Below are 22,138 nucleotides of genomic sequence, written 5' to 3' on the forward strand. Positions count from 1 at the left end.
AATAATGCAGGCACAATGAATTCCTCCCTGAAAGTGCGCATCCCAATTACTGATAGGTAGCTGAACCGATACAAATGTAGATTTCTTATTGGGATATGTTTCCATTGGGTAGGGGCGAGTTCAGATATTGCAGTGAAAAAGGGAAGCATGCCTAGGAAAAGACTAATATACACACAGAACAATGTTTTTGACTCGGTTAAAGTGAATGTTTACACTGTTTTGTGTAATGATCTAGTTCAGGCCACAGAGTTCTGTAAATGCTATAAACATGTGTTACAATGTGTGAGGCAGGCATTTGGATTGTCCCATCTCTATCATGGGTCATGGGTCAGGCTGGTCATATGATATCTTTGTGATGTGGTGTCCTGCCCCTAGGTACAAGAGAGAAGAGAGAACAAAATGAATGGTGGTAGTGAAAGTGGAGGAGGTGATAACTATGGAGGGACCCCAACGGTCCAAGTGCCCATTGGATGGCAGAGAAGAGTGGAGCCAGGTACCGTGGCGTACATCAGGTGAGTTTCAGCCACCCATATAAATGCTCCAACTCATGCAATTCCCAAAGACACACTTATACTTCCAACAACTCTCCAAGTTTTACTGATTTCCCATTCTGCTTGGCTTACAGTCCGAGTGGTACTATTCTTACTTCTATGGACCACCTAAGGAGTTACCTAGTCACCGATGGAACCTGTAAGTGTGGGTTAGAGTGTCCGCTGAACATCTACAAGGTAATTCTGTAAATCACCTATATAGAGCAATTAAGTAGTATCCAAGAGCAATATTACCCATGTTCAATAGCAGATATATTGTGTATTAAGAAATGGGGAGGCTTTGAACAGAATAGTGTTTTGGAGTAGCAGTTGGGTAAGAGAGAATGCAAACATTAATGTGTTTTATGGGTGGCTAAGGGACTTGCTGGGTAACTAGCCGATCATTAACAGTTAGAAATAATCCATGAACCCGCTGATATACTAAGGATAAATAAATGTCTTAAAGTCTTTACGCAGTATACCTGCTACAAAATCCATTGTAAACATTCCTTAATTCATCAAAAATTTATCTGAAGTATCTTTCTTTTGCTTATATCAGTTTTTTTTTTAAAGAAATGTAAATACTTTCAGTTGCTAACCAGTTTGCCCAGTAACCCGTTTCGTGTGGTTGTTTGAACAGGTTTTTAACTTTGACCCCAGAGCAGTGGTGAAGAGGCGTAGCGCAGAGGACGTGAAGGCAGAAGAGGATATGACCAAACTCTGCAACCATAGACGGAAAATTGTGGCCCTCGCTACTTTGTACAAGAGCATCGAGAATACTCCCCTTGCACTACAAAGCCAAGCTGCTGGTAACCATGCTTTCCCTCTTAGAGAAATATCGCCGTACAATACCCAACAGATGTTTAATATGCCGTTGAAAAGGCCTCTGCTAGCGTTACAAGCAGAATTAATCATTATAAGCGTTTTGACAAATAAGAAACGTCAGGATTTTACATTTCAGAATTCTATCTAAAGTAGAACCCTTTTGTTGCCTGCTAAAGTAGTCCACTAATACTCTTACTCGATACAGCAATAGAAATCAAAAGGGTCAAGCCTCACAAATGTCACAATGTCCATGGTAAGGCTTAGATGGTTTGCTTGGGTTGAATTGTTTGTGTATTATATCATGTAATGTCAAAGACATTTTAGAAAGAAAATAAAAAACCAACTGTTTTGAAGGAGTTCGTAGAAGTATCTTCGTGCTTGTTGTGTGATACTGGATAGGATGTTGGTTCACACAGGCTAACACACCTAATGTCCTTCTTGTTTAAACACCGAGTAATAAGTCACTTTACTCTACTTCTATCTCTCATAGGGATAAGGGACTTAAGGGATTTGTGTCGCAGAACAGATTCAGCCACCTATGGATTAATGTTGCCTTAAGGCTAATGCATGTTTTGTTCCGCAATTAACATGCATACGTAAATAGGAAAGTGCCTATAATAAAAATTCTCTTTTTGATTGGGGACCTCTGACATTTTGTGTGCTTTACTGCACAGCGCCCAACAATTTATTTCTGACTAAAGAAAACCAATATACACAAATATTTTTTATCTACTTTGATACAATAGTGTTTTGTAGCATATTCAAGGCATGTTTAAGGAATTTCGATACTCTTTACATACCTTTTTAAAATAGTTTGTGTGTGGTTGGAGGGAGCCGTTTTGTTTCCTCTTGAGACCTTCACTTCAGATTGCTTGTCTATAATCAGAAAAAAAATGGAAGTTGCTTCCTCGAGTCTACTGGGAACAGAACACACATTGCGAGGTTTTTACACGGGTTTATACATGCCAACTTTGGGGTACACGTTTTAGTCTAGTTGAACAGTCCCAGCACAATGTTGTTAGAGGTATCCAGTGTTTATATGATATAAACTAGAGCCCATGGTGTGTCTTCCACATAGCCTGACCATTCACGTTTTCATCTCTAAAGCTTAGTACATTGCTCATTTGCCTATTGATTTTATTAGAAATCGCGGTTTCCTCCATGACCCCTGGCAAAATTGATTCTATACGGTATTCAATGTGCTTATTGATCAGAACTATTTTACTTGTATGTCTTTTTTTGTATATATTTAGTGTTTGTTTTGCATCTTTATCAATGAATAATGCCTCATCTTTAACATTTCACCCGTACACAGGATGTGGCCCCGGTCAAAATTTTCACGGGACATCCACCAGCCCAAAGATGGGACAGCACCCCTGTTCGCTGGATCCTGACATTTTTACCAAACTAATGATGGAAAAAGCCCACGGCACGCCTACTCACCACTTAGTCGAGAAACCCCTTGATCAGAAACAGGATCCCTTCACTTCCAATCTGGGAGAAAGGTACTCTGGCATCAGATCCAGCCAGCGGCAGCCTGTACATAGGCAGCATGGGGCACCTCTTGGTGAATCCTATGCCTTAAGGAACTGTCCTCCAGCACCATCTAATGGTAGCTATGAGGTGTTTTCCAGGACTCCACAAGCCATATCCCATGAGCTGTGCTCTAATTCTTTTAACTCTTCCCAGAATCGACCTTCCTACCCCTCATGCAGTCAAGAACTTTCAGGCCTGTCCCCAAAATCACTTTCAGTTAGCTCTTGTAGTTATGTGGCTGGTGGCACCTACACTCAGACCCTGGAAGAACCTTCTCAGGCCCCCAGACGTCCTTTTGCCTTCCCTGAGAAGGATCCACTGGGCATTTTGGACTCCAGCAGTTGCAGGCTTCCCAGTCCAAAACACCATGTGTTGAACTCTCCCCCTCCACTCCATTCTCAGGTTTCGATCATAAATACACATTCTGTTCCTGAACACAATTCTGTTAATCGATCCTCGCCTGCCATGCCAGCGCATTATTCTCCCTTTGCTCGCGGTGGGGCACTGACTTCTCCTTCTACCACTAGGTCCTCAGTTTCTACGATCTCTTCCCCAGCTGGCAGTATGGAACCGTCCCCTCAACGCTCACGTCACTCCTCTGCCTCTTCTGAGCACTTCCCTGTTCCCCCGAGGGCAAGTTCCAGATCTCCCCGGCCTGCTGGCTCTCCTAAACGTTCTGTGCCCCATAGTCCAAAAGCAATACTTGAAGGCCTCCCTCCGATTGGGCAGGCCCAACTGGGATCCTCTTCAAATGCCAGCCATGCCTTATCCCACCAAAGCAATAAAACAGCACCACCTGTGTCTTTGGGAGCAGTGCAAGGCTTACTGGGCTTTCCTCTCGGGTGTATTCTGGGCCAGCAAAGCAACGCCTCGTTCCCTGCCAGCAGTCTCCTTACAGCAGCAGCCAAGGCTCAAATGGCAAGTCAAACCAAACCAGAAGCCCCAGCCCCTAGCACTTTACCGAGCCGTTTGCTAAATCCCAATACCTTGCTTTCTGCAGCTGGCACACAAGATGGCCGGGGGCTGCACAACAGGACTCATTCACATAGAAGGGATGCAATGGTGAAACGTAAAAGACAGAAGAGTTCCCCGGGTCCTGATGTTGGTACACACTACCAATCTAGTGGATTGCTTCTAACACCTAATAGCCCTAGTGGTCACTCCAAATTGAATCCTGGTGTATCCAAACTGTTGGGGGTTGGGGGGCAACTTGAGGAAGACCTGGCAAGATCCAAAGTCCTTCATTCAAATTCATTTTCTGGTCAGAATGTCTCTTCACTTCAGATGCCTCGCTTATCAGTAGAGGAGTCCCCAAGCCAAAGCAAAAATCCCTGCCTTTCTCCGGCATCCCAAGACTTTAGCAGTAACATCCTCGGTCTTGTAGAGCAACTTGTTCAGACAGCTACAGAGCAGAACTCAGGGACTCCATTACCACTGAAATTACCATCAACCCCTACTGGGGCCAACTCATGTAAGTATCAGTGAGGCAAGGTTTCCTTTCTACTTCACTTAGCTTTTGTGTCTAGCTTCTGAACCCCATCAGTGTTGAAGGTTTTTAGTAGCATAAATTCAGGGGGGGGGGGGTTGCCATTTTACTGTTCGTTTTAATCAAGATTCACCTTTTTTTTTTTTTTTTTTTTTTAATGTGACCACATAAATTAGACATCCCTTTTCTGTGTAAGTAGGGGTTTCTTTTGAAACCGTAAAAACACACAAAACATGTAAAATATGACCCAGTTTATGTTCATCCCCTTATTACATTAATACAGCCACATGCATATAATTTTTATGTTCTAGAGGGCCGCATACATCCCTTGTATATTACCCTATAGCATAATGGCAAATGTTTTGGGGCCTGAATTCTACATGTAATTCTGTTGGGGGATAAATGCAGCAATTTGAAGAATAATATGCATTATTAGAAATATGTGCAAACATAAGTATAATGTTTATCTTCCCCTTTGTAACGTTTTGGTTTGTTTCCCTGTTAGCTTTTTCCACTGCACGGCTCAACCAGTCTCCGGTCGCAAAAGCTTCTCCTGCTCCCAGTCTGTTGCCAAGTTGCATCACAGAAGGAAACAACGAATTGCCATGTTCCCTACCGTCAGCTGGGGATGGCTTCTCCTTCCTGGGCCAGGATCAAGTTCTGCCCTTTGCTACTAACCCTGGCCTGCTGAACTTAGCAATGATGGGGTCTTTGCCACTCTCCCTTGGTCTGAATCAGCACCAACAGCTTCTAAACCAAGGCTTGCTCAATTTACTTTCCTCATCGTTATTGGGTGGTACAGATCTTGGTCTCATGGGACTGCAGAACCCACCCCTTGCACTTCCATCTGCTGTGGGTGATCCAGAAAATGGTGTTTTGCAGGCATTGCTGATGGCTTCTCTTCTGCAAAATCCTCTTCTACCACTCGGTGGTCTGGGGCTACCACAACTAGATATTTCCCAACAAAACCAACAACAAAGCACGCTACTATCTTCTCTTGCACCATTGTTGGACTCCCTACCCACCGCACAAACTGACACACCTGAGAAACATGAGGCACAGATTACCCTTCCTGAAAACTTTCCGGACAACACTCTCCAGCCACTGCTTTTCCCGCCTGTCTCTGCCTCACCAGCTCTGATTGCCCTAAATTCAGCACTTCTGGCTGCCAGTCTTGGGGCTGTGGACTCCTCCGCCTGCCAGGGACAGGTAACTGGGAAAGATGGCATCGGTCTATTTCAATCTATCTATTTTCATTTGGGGCACTCTTTGGTACATAAGAACTTGTATGGGCAGTGCCGTATCAGTGTATCCACGTTCTGATTTGGTGTTCATTATATATTCGCATTAAAGACATGCAATTAATTTGCTTACAAAAACTCTGGCCACTATATTTGGAGTGGACAGGTTTTATGGATAAACATAAAAAGGGAGCCCAAAAGGGCATTTAACTATTGCATATGAGTGTATTTCAGATCAATATAAATACCCGACTTGCACATTTGGATTTGTACGAATGTCCAAAAACGAGGAGGAGTCCTCCAACAGAACAAATGAAAAAAGAGCTCCGAATTTTAATTTGCATCTCGTTGATCTCTCTAACATTCCCTCCGTCAGTGTCTCCCTACTTTCTCCGTCGACCACTTCCGTGCCCCCGTCTCCTTTTCCACAGCTCCACTTTGTCTCTTGTTACTTCTTGTTCTTCAGTCTTCATTCCTTGCCCACTTCTCTCTGGTATCCATTTCATTACCCAGGCCTCCCGGATCGCTTCCGCATAAGGGGCACAGCGTCCACTCACTCTCTCTCCCCCCTGATTGGAGGAACTGGGGAGAGACTGTCCCCATGGTGGCTCTCCCCTTTTGAGGAAGTACTCCAAGATAGCAGAGTAATGCAGGCGGATTCACAGAGAAAGTGAAAGGCTTCTCTGTGAATCTGTCTGGAATATTCTGGCCCCTTGGAGTAATTTTGCAGAAGCGATCAGGGAGGCCTGAATAAAAGAGCTGATACCTGAGATTAGCAAGTGGAGCTGCGGAAAAGGAGGCAGAGACACAGAAGAAGTCAGCGGAGAAGGTAGGGGGACATTGAGAGCGAATGAATAAGAGTGTGAGTGAGTGACAACTCCGAATGGAAAAAGCCCTCTGAATTTCAATTACAGCCAAAAATTAGTCTGGATTGTTTTTGGTCCATGCGCACAAGTCTAATAAATACCTTTTCCTGGCGCTTTTCTTCAAACATAGAACTTCGTACCTGACACAGGGAATCCTTTGAGGTAAGAGTGTAGGAAGTGTCATGTCCAGGATAGAAAAGGAAGAAGGGCATTTGGGATCTTATATAGTTGGGAAAGTTTTATTAAATTCGATTGTTACTTCGCAAAAAGTTTTAATTGCTACAACTCTTACATTAAGCACAGATAATGTTGAACTAATCATTGAAATGTCTGACTCTCTTTGTAGATATTTTCACCTTTTTAAGATAAAACTGAAAATCTTTTGGGCCAAGGATTTTTATTGTCTTCTTGATCTAGTCAGAGTATGTGCTAAAAGTTGGAACTTGATGGTCTCTTTTTCAGCTTAATTAACTGTACGTAAAGCTTGCTGGTAGTGATTTGTAACCGATGGTAAATAATACATATTGATTTCTTTCCTGCTTTTTTAATTTCTAAATTGATTGCATCACAGAAGAATATTTTTAAAACTGCGATGTTGGACAATTGCCCAAATTTTAGGAACTACTGGTTATGTAGAATTCATGAGCAAGCAAGCGAGGTTTGCCCTGCATTACTTATCACTTATCTTTGGTCACCCAATGGCTTTTAAAGAAGTCTTCATATGGTGTGAGTTGTTGCTCATCACAAGCTTGTGTTTTTTGTTTTGTTTCAGAGTGGCATCAATACCTCTTGTGCTGGGTCTATGTCCATTACAACAACCACTAACTCACCTGCCTTATCAGAGGGGAAACTCCCTCCGTCCGAACCACACAACCCCTTTCACCTCCTGCAGTCTGGCAGACTTAACACGTTGGTGCCGCCTCTGCTCAGCCCACTGCTAACGGCTGGTTTGTTAGGTAAGGACCCATCGAGATATTGGTACATATGACCATATTTGATGAACAACCACACAGATTCTACAACATTTTATTCAGAAGTAGGAACTTCTTTTAAAATCATAGAACTACATAAAACATAATTACTAGTGTGATAGATTAAAAAAAAAACTTTACTGAAATAGTATGCTATACTGTAGGTGTAACAGCTGAACAATGACCAATTTAGGTTCAGCTACATCTCCTTATTATAATCATACCCTATATACAAAATATGTTCCAGAGGGCCATATCCATGCTTTACATTATTATCTTTTATTTATATAGCGCCAACAATTTACGCAGCGCTTAATACAATACATATGTTCAGGGGGTATGACAAGACTAGAATTGATACATTAGGTGGAGAGGGCCCTCATCGCAAGCTTACAATCCTGAGGGAATAGGGTTAGGACAAACGTACGGAACAGAGAATAGTGAGAGGTAGTGTGGGGGTTGTATCAGTAACAGGGAAGTTCTAGCAACTAAGAAGAAGTCAGTTTTGAGAATTTTCTTCAGCAAGCAAGGGGGATAATGGGAGGGAACGCACGATCGTGTGATTGGACATTCTTTGAATGATAGTGTACCAGCGCTCGTGGTGATCGCCATTACGCGCAATTAGTCAGCAGGAAACAATGCTTCTGCTGACAAGGGAGAGTTCAGGCTGCAGCAAAGTCAGGACGTACCTGTAGGTTGTAATGGGGTCCTCTTGCCACAAGTTTTAAGGACTTACAGATACGTCCTAACGAGTCTGAAAAGGATCTTAACCTGTCGGAATGGTGCATTAAGATTACAGAGCATTATTCTGCTATATCAGACATCTGATTAGAATTACTCTGTGCCTGCTATGTACATTTCTGACTACTGTATTTCCGTGTATCTAAAGATCACTGTATAGCATGTATAACAAAACATAGCTGGTAATGCATAGAAAAGGGCAACGTTGGGAAAGTGGTCCTCTAACCACAGCAACCAGTGGAATGCTCTCAATGATTGGACTACTCCTTTACTTGCTATGGTGATAAGGCTACTCTTTTTGAGTAGAATCACTTTTTATGCCTAACCCAACTACAATTTATAATGAAACATAGATTTTTGACAGAAGATAGTAACTATTCAGCCAATCTAGTCTGCTTGTGTTTTTCCTGATGTAGAGTTCTTAATCAGTTTTTGGTCTTTTCTTAGATTCAGGATTGCTTTATCCCTATCCCATTTATGTATAAATGCCCTCACTGTATTAGCCGGAAAGCTGTTCCATTTATCTACCACCCTGTCAGATGGTAATAGGCGATAAGAACCTTATGTCCCTATCTAGTCTTGTGTGTTCATGAAAGCCTTATACCTCTCCTATTTCCGCTAGACGGCTGTTCCACTTATCCACCACCCTTCCATTGTTTCTATTACAGGTGATCTCTCGGCACTGAATGCAAATGCTGGTGGGCCTTTGGGAAGCCTCCAAACTCTGCTGGGTGCTCAGGCTCTGCTTCCAAACCAGCAGACTTTTCTTCCTTCCCTCCCGGGTGCTCTGGGGATGCAGCTGTTCCAGGGACAAACTCTTCTGCAAGGGCAGCGCAACAACACCCAGGTAACTCAACTAAGGCTTATCTGTCTCATAGCCTCCTTTGTTAAAGTTTGTGTGTGATTTGTACGGTGAGTTTTGTATACTTGGTTCTCGGGTCTTCCACGATATATATAACCTCTATTACATCCACTCCCCTCCTTCTCCATTTGCGTTGGCAACCGTATTATCCCTCCCACCTCCATTTTATTTGTATACTTGTCTTCCATCGTGTCTGTAGCTATACTTTTTAACTGGTGCCCTTTAAATAAATACAATTCTGTATGTTCTTTTGCTTTAGTGCAAATTCTTAGGGCATTGTGGCCATCTCTAACTCACAAACTTGCATCATAATTCTATCTTTCAGGTGTCATTAACTGTTAATTTGTTTCTCTTCAACAGAGCCATGCTACATCCACATCTGATAAAGAAGTCAACCCGTCTTCCCATCCAGAATTCCCCATTACACCTGCACCTCAAGTCCCACCAGTCTGTCAGCAACCTTCTGACTCCGTTTTTTCTTCTCAGAGAAACGATGTGTGTGTGAGGACTCAGGTAGCCCCAATTCCTCCACTGCGAACTGGATCATTTGTTGGCAACACCTCAAGTGCCTTTGAAACTAGTCCTATTCCCAAAGGCCCTCCTTTCCAGGGACCAGCTGGAGCTGACCTCCCCCCCAGCACACCATCTGATCCCCCAAGAACAGACACCTTGCCCCAGTCGTTTGAATCCCCATGCTCTGAAACAGACGCTGATGTATCTCCACTGAAAAGGGGCAGGATACTGGCTGATCCTGTTATCCCTACTGAAGTCCCAAATGGAGCTACCCCAAATCTTTTGTCATGGATGGGCTCTCCCCATTCATTTAATGCCTTAAATATTCCTGATATGGAGCTGACCAAGGGCAAAGAAAGGGGTTACAGGTTCAATGGCCATGCCCGAGGTGAGCGGTCTTATGGTCGTAGGCCACGTGGGGATAGGCTGTCCGGTTCCAGACGGTCCTATTGGAGGTATAATGGTGGTGATGCGATGCAGAATGATGGAGAGGTAGCAGGGCATAGCCAGGAACTGACACAGCCAGTGATGGGCATTGCTAAAGTTACTTGGCAGGAAGAGGAAGGACATCCCAGGGAGCAGGAGGTGGAGGTGAGCATGCGCTTCATGCACTTTACACACCTGTAAACCATCTTTAGATTTTTTTTTATAGTAAAGGAACACTCTGACCCTATTTTCATGTTAAATGCATTTCGGGGGCCTCTTTGCATGGACACCAGTGATTTTGCTGGGCACAAATACAGGCATACTTTGGTTATTGGAGCTCTGCTGTCTCAAACTCCTTTCCGGCTGCCTATACTGAAAGCAGGAAGCACATCACAATATGCTTCTTGACCATGCTCAGTAGAACTCTCGTTCTAGTCAATGGGAGTCGGAGAAGGCAATCATATATGTGGTGTCTGAGCGTTAATGCTTCGCTAGTATGCATGTGACTGGCTACTGAGCATGTGCAAGATGTGTTCATATGGATGCCTCCTGGCTTCTGAACAGGCAGCCAAAGGGAAGAGCAAATTGAGACAGAAGTCTTATTTTCTGACTCCACTAACTAAGCAATGCATGCTGTGAAATGAATTGAAGTCCATGCAAACAATAAAGAGTGAAGGTACAGGTTTGGGTCTAGACTGTTCCTTTAAGGGCTTGCTCTTTGGTTTGCCCTGTGCCATAAAAATGAAATGATTAATCCTTTCTATGGCTTTATAATGTGTGACTATTTTGATATATTCATATTCAGCTATGCTATGTAAATTCTGTGTTGCCATTTCGGCATATTTCACAGCATTGATTCTCACACCCTGTTTAAGGTTATAGCGCAGGGTGTCCTTCTTATTTTGTGTCTCTGCGTAGCTGAAATGTGGAACTCATTAGCACAGATCATACGAGCTCACGTGTCAGGGAGCTGGTAACCGTGTTTATGGCTAGGGACGTAGAGAAGTCACTAGGGAGTTAAGAGATTAAAAAGAAACACTGGAGAAAATATCAGCGATCAGCAGAGAACAGGATACCAGACGGGATTTATCAAATCATCTCGTTACTGAGCAGTGATCAGCAGACTGTAAACGGATACCTTCTGTAATGATCGGGAAAATGAAGCATCATGGGATAGCTACAGGAATAAACACCATTTTATATTCAGTCATGGAAAATATCAGAGCAAGGCGGGAATATAGGGAAAAAGAAAAAATGTCGGTGCGCTAAGCTAGTCTCAGACTCAAATAATACAAATGTGTAATATGAGGCCTGTACAAGGCAGGAATATACGCAGATATCTCACTAAAACGTGTTGTATTTCTAATATCATTTATGTGTGTTAAACATGCATGGTGTAGGCATAGAGCTGTCCCGAATCTAAGATGAGACCAAGGACCCATTAAGGTCTGAGTCTCTACATCAGGAAAAATGGGCAGAATAGATGGACCAAATGGTTCTTATCTGCCGTCAAATCCTCTGCGTATATTGCACGCCATATACTGAACATTACACTCACACCTCCTGACACACACTAGACGGGTTTTAAACATTGTTTGTGAGCTGGTTCTTGCAAAACCAAATCCAATCTGTCTGTGATGCAGCGCCCAACCAGCGCCACACAATTCACAGTAAACTCTTGTATGAAAGACTTGCGTGTAGCTGGGGAGGTGGAAGGAGGCTGCCTGTTGGCCTAGAAGCTGACAGACATCCTAGATACGCTGCAGGAAAGATATCTCAGTAACCCGCGCTGCAGCTGCGTAGGAGTTACCTGGCTGGTCGTCTGAGCGCACTGTGGCAGCCACGTATCTCCTATGTTGAAGACCTAGACCTTTCTCAGAAGTAATTCTTTAATCAAGAAAATTGGCTCATTTATATTTTTGCCACGACAAAAATGTAGATATTGATAGGTTGTTGCCATAGTAACAGAAGATGCTTCTTTAAAGCACGTGTATTATTATATAGAAATAATTAATAGATCTGCCTGTTTAAACTGTTTAGGTGAATCACATTGTCTCCTCTACTTCAGGTGCCACCCCAGCTGCTGAAACGCTCCCGGCGAGGAAGAAGGCGGGGCCAAAAGTAAGTACTTTGAAAATGAAAGAGAAATTATGCTCTTGAATGAAGTTATGCCACCATTCATTTTGATTGTCCTAATTAGGGTTTCTTGACCACAGGATCAAGCATATATTTTGATTTCCAAGTAGTCCTACTCTTAGGTTGTTAAACTTCTTGTGATCACGGGTTCATAGTAAGTCGTGAAATCCCATGCATTACTTTCATACGTACGTGTTCATAAAACACAGCAGAGGCAGCATTATTACAAAACCATGACTGCTTTATTTACATTATATAGTATGAACATCAGCTAATTTCAGCGGGGCACATATAATAGGTGCAACGCTCGTTTTGTCTATTAGTTGTGACAATTATCGTCTGCACTTATGTGTGTGGAGGGGTAGTGTTTGCAAGAAAAAACTATGACTTGCATAACAGTGGAAGAAAATACACAATATTGAATTATTTCTCCTGAATCTGTGGATCTGTGTGAAATCATCATGCGTGGTTTCCGTCTTGGCGCACGGCTCCGATTTCTTCTAGTTACGCCTCAGTGTGTATAGTTTTAATGGGTCATCATCTGCAGGGTCCCGGTGCCTCAAACGTTGCTTCTGCTAGTATCCAAAATATACTCATAGAATTAACACTTCATTTTGTTTGGCTCTAGTTCACAGAGAACGAGCACTCGGTTGGAAGCTGTTCCTGAGAAATGGCCGACTGCTGACCCTGCCAACGGTTTAAACGTAAGCAAATTGTCTGTTTGCCAGGCAAGCACATTGTTAGAAAAATGTTTGTTATCGTAAATATTATTGCTGTCAAAGACAAAAGAAAGCAGGGAATGTCTAGTCTATGATATATGGACGAGTTCACGCCGACATGTCTACTCTATGTTCTTCTATATATATATATATATATGTGCAAAGGGTCAAGTCTAGGCCATTCTTAATTATGCAGCTTAAAGAGGTGTAACCTGCTTGAAAAGTAACCAATCAGAAAGAAGCATGCTATTAGAAGTAGATAAGATGCTATATAAACCAAGTAATCTTAATGTGTAATTAGACAACGCTTCGACTTTTGTGTGTTGTGTGCCTTGTCTCGATTATGCGCATGATCTAATTAAAGGAAACTCTTTCTGAGGAGAATTCGACCATTAATTCAACCAACATTTTGGTGCCCTGTGTGAGGAGGTCCTGACCGGAGACAGGGACGACGGTCCTGAGGAACTGCACCTCAAGAATCTGCATCTGAGGTAATATAAGTCCTCCAGCTAAGATTGCTGTTAACCAGAGGCACTTTGCGACATCGTCCCTGAAACCGGCAGCGTCCTCCCGAAAATTTATTACGGTCTTCTCTTCAGAAATGTGAGTAGGAAAATATTTCTGGGAAATATAAGAGGTCAAAGTCTGTCAGGGACTACTGAAATAAATAACTGCGTATGCATTCGATAATAAGGAATAGTACTTGGAGTACTGAGGCTGATCAGGAGAAATGTGCACAGGTAGTTAGTCATTATTTTTGTGATAGCGAATTGTTGTTTGTAATTGTGACAATACTGTTGATGTTGGTTGCGGCTTGTATTATTGTGCAAGAGTATCACAAGACCTTAAAGAGAAGAGCTCTTATGGTCCAGGGACAGCTATACCAACCCATGTCTTGTCTGAATGAATCTATCTGTGTGAATGACTGTTCAGGAGTCCTTTACGGCGAACGAACAGTTAATAAGGTTGTTGTTAATACGCCCCCCGGCATTTGTGAGAAGCTCTCTGTGATCAAGTGCTGGGATTGCAAGTGAACAACTTCGCTGCGAGAGTGATTTTCCTGCCTTTACTGTCTAGGAACGGTATCTTATAAATACCAAGAGCTCTTTGTTTAACCCTGTCCAGTTGTGGTATCTTATAAATACCGAGGTCCTTTGTTTAACCCTGTCTAGACGTGGTATCTTATAAATACCAAGAACTCTCTGTTAACCCTGTCCAGACGTGGTATCTTATAAATACCAAAAGATTTTCCTTGTTTTCTGCTTTGCGGTGAGATTGTATCATGGGGAAATCCCACTGTAAAGGAAAGAAACAAACGGATGAGAGTGTTTTCTTGTGGATAAAGAAGAAACCGCTGAAAGAAGACAAACAGTTTATGTATAAACTTAATCAAGAAAATGTTTAGGCATAAGTCCACATTGTTCAGGTATAGTGCACTTAAAAATAGAGGGCGGATCCCTCAGGTTAGAGGACTGCACTGGGAGGCGGGTTCTGCGGGACCCGCCAAAAAACTTGCGGGCGCGGGCGGTCTTGCTGGGGCTGCGGGCGGGAGCGGGCGGTCAGGCACTGTACCTGCGGGTCCCGGTAATCCCGCGCAGTCCCGCAAGGCTGCCTTCTTGCTGCTCCCTTACAGTGTCTCCTAGCTTGCTCCGCCCAGGAACAAAACGGAGTCACGTGATGTGAAGTCACTTCCTGTGACTCCGCCTTGTTCCTGGGCGGAGCAAGAGAAGAGACGCCGTGAGGGAACAACAGAGAGGGCAGCCGCGCGGGACTGCGCGGGAAATCAGGTAAGGAGGCGGGCATGATTGGCCACAAATGTGGCGGGAGCGGGCGGGATTGGCCACAAATGTGGCGGGAGCGGCACGCCCACATTGCGGGAGCGGGCGGGAGCGGGATTAAAAACCGCGGGAGCGGGCGGGAGCGGGATTAAAAAAGTAGTCCCGCGCAGGGCTCTAGCTCAGGTTTCGGATGGTTGGACCATCCTGGTAGAATCTAGACTCGGAGTGGTTGGACCACTCGGTGAATGTATGGATTTAGAAGAAACTACGTAGTGACTAAATTATAACATTCCAAATTCTATACCATGTTTCCAGCTGGTTCCAGAATCTGTTAAATGTATGTCTTGTCTGTTATCTGTGATCGATCATAAATTATATGTAGAGTCGACATTAGAAAAGCCTTTTTATCTTTTTATTCTAATGCTTTTATTCTGATGCTTCTTTCAGAATTAATTTAAATAAGGGTTAATATTTTAAATGCTAGAATTTATAATTAGCACGTATCCTGTTTTTAAGGTAATAAGATATCCTGTATATCTGTCTGTGGTTTTTATGATATATCTTGATTTATTTTATGTTCTAATTAATATGCTTAAAGTAACAATATAAGTAACGCACCTCCTTATGGAGTGGTCACAGTTAGATACATCCGTTAACCATGTAGGTGCATAGAATATGAACAGAGATAAATATATGTACGCAGAAGGATGGGGAGAATGTGGATCAATATTTTTATCGACTGAAAAAGGTCTTTTGATATCTATAGTGGATTAACCCCACCTCCCGATCCAGATCCAAATTCTGCTTATGAGCAGCAATTAAAAAATGTGTTTGTGTCTGGGACACGTAAAGAGATAAATGCGAATGTCAGTTAACATATGGTTAACCTCCGTACTGCGTTGTTGAATGATGTGTTGGAATATGCTAAGCATTCTGAAAAGTGGCACAAAGAATGGGAGAAAAAGAAAGTGAGAGTAATGTTAGCAGGAGAGGAGTATGAAGGAATGTTGTATGAAGGAACGTTGACAGGGAATAACGAAAGAGGGAGAGAGAGGTTTCGAGGTCGTGGTGGCTGGAGCAGACGGTCGTACCGAGGTAGAAGAGGTAGAGGTGATAGATGGTCACAAGGATGTTATAATTGTGGAAAGGAAGGTCATTGGGCAAAAGAGTGTCCCGAGCCAGACAAGAGAAAGCAGAATTCCCCAGAACAATGACTAATACAGGAAAAAGAGACATTGGATCTCAGTAATGTTCATGATGTGTTGTTATTGTCAAACTTGCCTGAAATTGATTTAATTGTAAATAACAAACGTGTAACATTTTTGGTTGATTCAGGGGCTTCGCGAACCCTATTGAATCATCCCACTTGCACGGGCATACAGAAAGGGACTGGTAAAATTCACATAAAGGGAGTAAATGGGAGGACACATACCGAAAGCTTATCAGTTCCCCTCCAAATACAACATCCAGAGTCTGGAAAAATAATTACCGCCAGTGTAATATTATCTGAGGTATGTCCCGTAAATCTCCCGGGAAGAGATCTGATTAGAGAGTTGGGAGTGCACATTGCACCCGTGGGAGACAAGTTTGATGTTACAGTGGGGGGAAGAAGAAATAACTATCAAGGACGGTATGATCATTACTACTATGCTTTAGTATTTTTTATTGAAAATAAGGGAAATATAATACAGGCTTTAGAACTTGTACATAAGACATTTGAGACCTGTGATGATTTACAAGTTCAGCATTCAAATGATTTTCATTGTACAATGTATGTTAAGAAAACAGCCGGAGGAGACGAGTATTATGAATCTAAAAGATGAACAAAGTACTGTAATACAGACAGAATACTTTTACTGGACAAAGGACAAGGGGCATTATCTGGTATATTAACACCCCGAATAACCACACATTTGTCTCTGTGTAAACAGCAAACTGATCAGTAGAAGTCTGTGGGAGATATGGTGTTGCGATGTGAGATTAATCACTCGTGGAAAAGGGATAAAGGAGATATTCAATGCAATACTGAAGTAAGAGAGGTAAATTATCTAATCATTTATTAGCCCAGGCGGCTGAGTTAACGGCTCTCATAGAAGCCTGCAAATGGGCAGTAGACAAACGGGTAAATATCTATACCGACAGTCAATATGTGTTTTCTACTGTACATGTGTTTGCACAACAATGGAAAAATAGAGGTATGATTACCTCCACAGGGAAACTGATAAATCATAAAGCCCTGATTGAAGAACTATTAACGGTTATAAATCTACCAAAAGAAGTAGCTGTAATAAAGTGTGCAGCCCATACCAACAGCAAAGATCCTGTAGCATTAGGCAACCACCGTGCAGATATGGAAGCAAAAAGAATTGCTCAAGAGATGTTTGCCATAATCACTAATGAAATACAAATTGATCACCAGGTTTTGTATGATATGCAGCAGGCTGCCCCTATGTCTGAAAAACGATATTGGCAGTCTAAAAAAGCGACTCTATGTAAGAAAATTTTTCACATTAACAACAAACCAATATTGCCAAAATCATTGGTTCGCTATGCAGCCTTATTGAGTCATGGGCTGAGCCATGTCTCAACAGGAGGGATGGTAATAGATAGATAAGGTGTTCCAAAATTACTCTAAAAAAAAAATTTTGTGTGCTAATTGTCTTCATGATAAAAGAAATCATTCCTAGATTTGGAACACCAGAAAGAATATACAGTCATTTTGTCAATCAACTAATCTCCAGATTTGCACAAGTATTTGGTATACAATTAAAGAATCATTGTGCCTATCATCCTCAGTCAGCAGGGTTGGTAGAAAGAAACAATGAAACAATAAAGAATAAATTAAAAAAAGACCATGGCAGAAACCGGGAAGAATTGGGTTTCTTGCCTACCTATGGTAAAATTGAGTATGCGTATTACACCCAACAAGCAAGGTCTCACCCCATTTGAAGTAATGTACGGGAGACCATATAGTTTGCCGCAGATAAAGGTAAAAGAGGCAAGTAATGAAAAAGAATTAACCTCAGCAGAATATATGGCAAAAATGTTGAATACCAGATCAATACAAACTTAATTCTCTTCCAGAAGCACAAGAGCCAATTCCTGAGAAATTGAGCGTTGGAGATTGGGTACTAATAAAGATAATCAAATGAAAGAATTGGTCATCACCGAGGTGGGAAGGACCGTACCAAGTACTACTAACCACCCCCACGGCGTATAAGATAGCTGTTGTTGGATACATCAGTCGCACTGTAAGAAGGTAACACCACTTGCTGGTAGTCACTCATTAAGTCTGGGTACAAAGGGGGGTCCAGACGATAGGTTGGACTCGTCTCAAGCCAGTGAAGAAATCCATTCCCTGAACCCTGAGTTGACGGCCAGGTAGGATGAAGGGGTGGTGCCTGCTTATAGTTTTCTGGGTAGTGACTGATGCTTTTACAATAATTCCTTATTCTAATGCTAATGCTAAGTGGGATGAGAACAAGAAGGTGACCAGATGGGAAGATACCAAAGCACAAAATCTGACTTTTTCATTAGCAGGAGATAGTTCCATTGAAATTGATCTGTGTAAACTGATTCATTGTGAAAATATTGGGCAAGCAAGAAACTATGCTAAGGCCGATTGTATATGTATGCTGGATGCCCGAAAAGCCCCCTGGAAAACGAAGTATAACATCATGTCTTGGTTGGGATTATGCTTTGTGGACAACAGCTAGTTGAGATTGGGGATATGATATACCCGGGGCAAGAGCGAATAACAACAAGATTATCTGTAAAAAGATTACGATCTGAATGTACAACCTTTGATAATTGTAATAAATTGTTATTTACTTTAAAGGAACCTATGAAGACGGATGAGAGACTATATACTATAGTTGTGTGGGTTTCCAATAGAGACCCGCAGGGAACTTTCTTTTTGTCTTTTCCAGAAAGGTCCAAGCAGAAAAAGAGTTTCAGATCCAGGAAGAAAGATATATCGAGGAAATTGAGACAGGGGTAATTCGGTACCAATTTGAGTTCTGTTGATCAAATTGCCCTGGAAGCAGGATTTCATGGAGATAACGTTTGGTTGGAATGGCTTCGATTTACTGTAAAGAGTCGTAACAAAGAGAATTGTATAGTCTGTGCAGAAGCCCGTCCGCAGTTGGCTACGGTGCCATTTCCGTTAACAGAAGAGAATGATCTAGTCGGATTTGACTGCATAATAAAGCTGTTTGATAAGACTTATACCCCACCTAGAAATGAAACTTGTCATACATTGGACTTGTTGTTTCCCAAGGTTAAGAGACCTGAATTACCTCCAACAGTGCAAATATATGGGGGAAATTACACCTGTATGAAACTTCAGGGTAATAGCAGCTATTTTGATTATAAAGATTTGTCTAATTCACTGTGTCGAGACTTTTTCCACAGGACTGAGACAGCCAACCCAGATGAGAGCAGATATTTGGTTGTTGTGCGGAGACCAAAGCCCTTGAAGGACTAACATCCTTATCAAATGAATTTGCCGAGAATGCAGGAATACATAATGTGTTCACCTCTTGGTTAGAAGGATGGTTCGGGCGAGGGTCAGGAATGATAATGTCCGGAATAATTACTATCACTATAGTATCCGCAGTATTGATATTCGGAGGATGCTGTTTTATTCCATGTTGCAGAGGATTTTTGAATAAGACAAATGATAAAGCTGTAAATCAGACTATGTATTCCCAGATCAACAAAGAAGATTGTGATCAATTATTAAAAGTATCTGAGACTCTACATATTAATGACGTTATTGACATGAAAGACGAATTATCAGTGCTAATGACGGATACTGAAGATGAAGAGTCTGATATTGAATAATATTTTGATAAACAGGAGGGAAATGTTAGAAAAATGTTTATGTTATCGTAAATATTATTGCTGTCAAAGACAAAAGAAAGCAGGGAATGTCTAGTCTATGATATATGGACGAGTTCACGCCGACATGTCTACTCTATGTTCTTCTATATATATATATATATATGTGCAAAGGGTCAAGTCTAGGCCATTCTTAATTATGCAGCTTAAAGAGGTGTAACCTGCTTGAAAAGTAACCAATCAGAAAGAAGCATGCTATTAGAAGTAGATAAGATGCTATATAAACCAAGTAATCTTAATGTGTAATTAGACAACGCTTCGACTTTTGTGTGTTGTGTGCCTTGTCTCGATTATGCGCATGATCTAATTAAAGGAAACTCTTTCTGAGGAGAATTCGACCATTAATTCAACCAACACACATTGTACGCTAAAATGCAGCAATAGGTTGGCAGACCTCGCCTTTCATTCATTCACCATCCGTTATTCAAAATGGATTAAGTGTGCAGTGCCAACGTTGAAAAGACAGAAAATATCTTGCTCTTTGTAAAAGTGACAAGCGATGATACAATCAGAGTGGCGCAGAATCGCTTAAATAGATAAAAAAATAAATTAAAAATCAGTGTAGTATATTAGTCAAAAATAAATAAATATGGGTTAGCCGTAATGCACTCACAAGCACAATGCTATAAGGAAGCCATAATAAGGAAAAGGTATTTTAATAAAATCTAAGCAATATATAAACAAATGCTGCTGATTTCCTCCTGAAGCCATGATCGGATCCAGAGAAACACGTTAAGAGTGAATATACTATTAATATAATAGGAAATATAATATAATTATCCATTCTTTTATCTGCTGTTTTGTTGCTTTCTATTGCCGTCTGCTGGATTCTATTACTTTGGATATTGCAATTAATGCACTTATTTAATTAAGAGTGCAATAACATCTTGCGAGTGACCTCATTATTTTGAAGGGGGTCTTTCCGTGTAGAATTGATCCTGCACCATATGTTTGAATTTTTACTTATTTATTAAATACTTTTCTTTAAGAAGCCTTGACCCCATCTGCTCTTTGTAAGGCTTCCTAATCACATTATGTTTGTGGGTGCATTACTGATAGTTCCTATTTACTAATATATTAAACTGAAGAATTTGTTTTATTGAAGCATTTCAGTCATTCTCCCCCACTCTTAATTGTATATTTGTTTGGTATTTTCTTTGTCTTTGGAAAAGGTGCCCTGGTTCCTACGTTTCATAATGTGGAATAAAGAACTGGCACCATTCTTCAACCAGCATTCGGGAAAATGTTTAGTAATGCATTAAAGGGTGCTTACCTCATCTATATAATGAGCAAAACCAAAAAAAATTAAAGTGTAGTTCTTTACAATACAGTCATTCCAAGGATGTTCAATGAGTACCGATTGCGTGTCTTCTTTTACACGGACCTGTTATACTTCCCGTGAGCCTAACTTGCTTCCTTGCAATTCCTTTAATTTTTTTCACTTCTTTTTGGCCCCCCCCCCTCCATTATTTTCTCCCCCCCCCCCAGGTCCTCTCTTTCCATCTGTGTTTCTGTTGGGTGCTGCTCTTCGTGTATTTTATATTTACATTGAGTAGATTACCCTTTTCACTACACTCTTGTTACCATATCAGATTGCTCCTTACGTTCTGAATTTGTGTTCTCTTATAGGCCGATCGTCCCACCGCCAGGCACAACAGACCCGGTCGCCCTGCAAAGAACAGAAGGCGAAGGATGATTTAGCGAATTTCCCTCGCGCTTCTTATTCTCTCGGCTCTTAACCCAATGCCTCCTCTGACTGATCTCCACTTATAAGGCACTTCTTTTGTCATCCATCAGATGCAAGCTATGCAGATTTCAACTGGTTAGAGCGCTCTAACATTTTATTTAGAACTTCTCACTTTTTCCATACATGCAGTTCCTCTTCTGACAGTAGCCAGGCTAAACGTCGCCTTCTCACGCACACTACCGTGGAGAAAACTTTGACGCTCCACCTGTTTTTCAACTAGTGAATTCTGTAGGCCACTGTTCTGGCCTGCACCCCTGCTGATCGCCATGGCCTTATTCCCTTTCTAATGTAAGCCTCCCACTGTATATTAAGAAAAGTTACCTGTTTTAAGGTAGGACCTTAAATATTTAGGTTGAAATATACATTTATAAGGACACTCACTGTATTTATCAATGGTATTGTGCAAATTCTTTAATATTTTTCACCTCCCATAACTACAGTATTTGACTCTCTGCTTCACTTTGAGTTGGCGTATTGCCCCTGAGACTTGGCAGATCATTTGCGAAGGGACTGGGGTTGCCATTTTTTTCTCTATCACTGTTTGTAATCGGAATCTTCATGTACTAGACTAGAAGGGGCTGTGGAAAAACACTACAGAATAGATGAGCCATCAGGAATGTCAACTCTTTCATCTTGAAAGCACAAATTCGATTACCTGCATTGTCTTTAGCCATTTTTTTTCCCTTTGGTCCTAATTTTGCTCAGCTTGTATTCTTTCTGCACTAGAAATCACGTTCCTCCCTTATGTATCCACTTTGTAGCTTCCATGAGTTTTGCTTATTCTAGATTTTTCATGTCCATTCCTCTGCCATACCCATGCCCATTGCACCTACCGAAATAGCTGTCTTGTACCTATTGT

At 41.7% G+C, this 22,138-nt stretch overlaps 1 protein-coding gene across 1 annotated transcript; it reads left to right on the forward strand.

Moving 5' to 3' along the window:
* The first annotated feature begins 399 nt into the window (after window positions 1–399).
* LOC149285215 (uncharacterized) lies at window positions 400–21,271 on the forward strand. Its single transcript, XM_089495587.1, has 13 exons — window positions 400–512; window positions 626–728; window positions 1,171–1,339; window positions 2,671–4,362; window positions 4,883–5,586; window positions 7,257–7,440; window positions 8,865–9,043; window positions 9,419–10,162; window positions 12,066–12,118; window positions 12,762–12,837; window positions 15,560–15,734; window positions 16,694–17,122; window positions 21,162–21,271. Exons 1-13 carry the CDS (start codon window positions 400–402, stop codon window positions 21,269–21,271), a joined length of 4,731 nt encoding a protein of 1,576 aa, XP_089351713.1.
* The last annotated feature ends 867 nt before the right edge of the window (window positions 21,272–22,138 follow it).

Source organism: Sceloporus occidentalis, unplaced genomic scaffold (genome assembly GCF_023333645.1).
Source record: "Sceloporus occidentalis isolate IW3139 unplaced genomic scaffold, rSceOcc1.0.p SCAF_82, whole genome shotgun sequence".
Taxonomy (NCBI): domain Eukaryota; kingdom Metazoa; phylum Chordata; class Lepidosauria; order Squamata; family Phrynosomatidae; genus Sceloporus; species Sceloporus occidentalis.

Bases quoted from the DNA above. Each gene is read 5' to 3' on its own strand.
- LOC149285215 (XM_089495587.1), top strand. From the start codon at position 400: ATGAATGGTGGTAGTGAAAGTGGAGGAGGTGATAACTATGGAGGGACC. The intron at 7,441-8,864 runs GTAAGGACCCAT...TTTCTATTACAG, and splicing joins GCTAACGGCTGGTTTGTTAG to GTGATCTCTCGGCACTGAAT. The intron at 15,735-16,693 runs GTAGAGGTGATA...ATCATTTATTAG, and splicing joins GTCGTACCGAGGTAGAAGAG to CCCAGGCGGCTGAGTTAACG.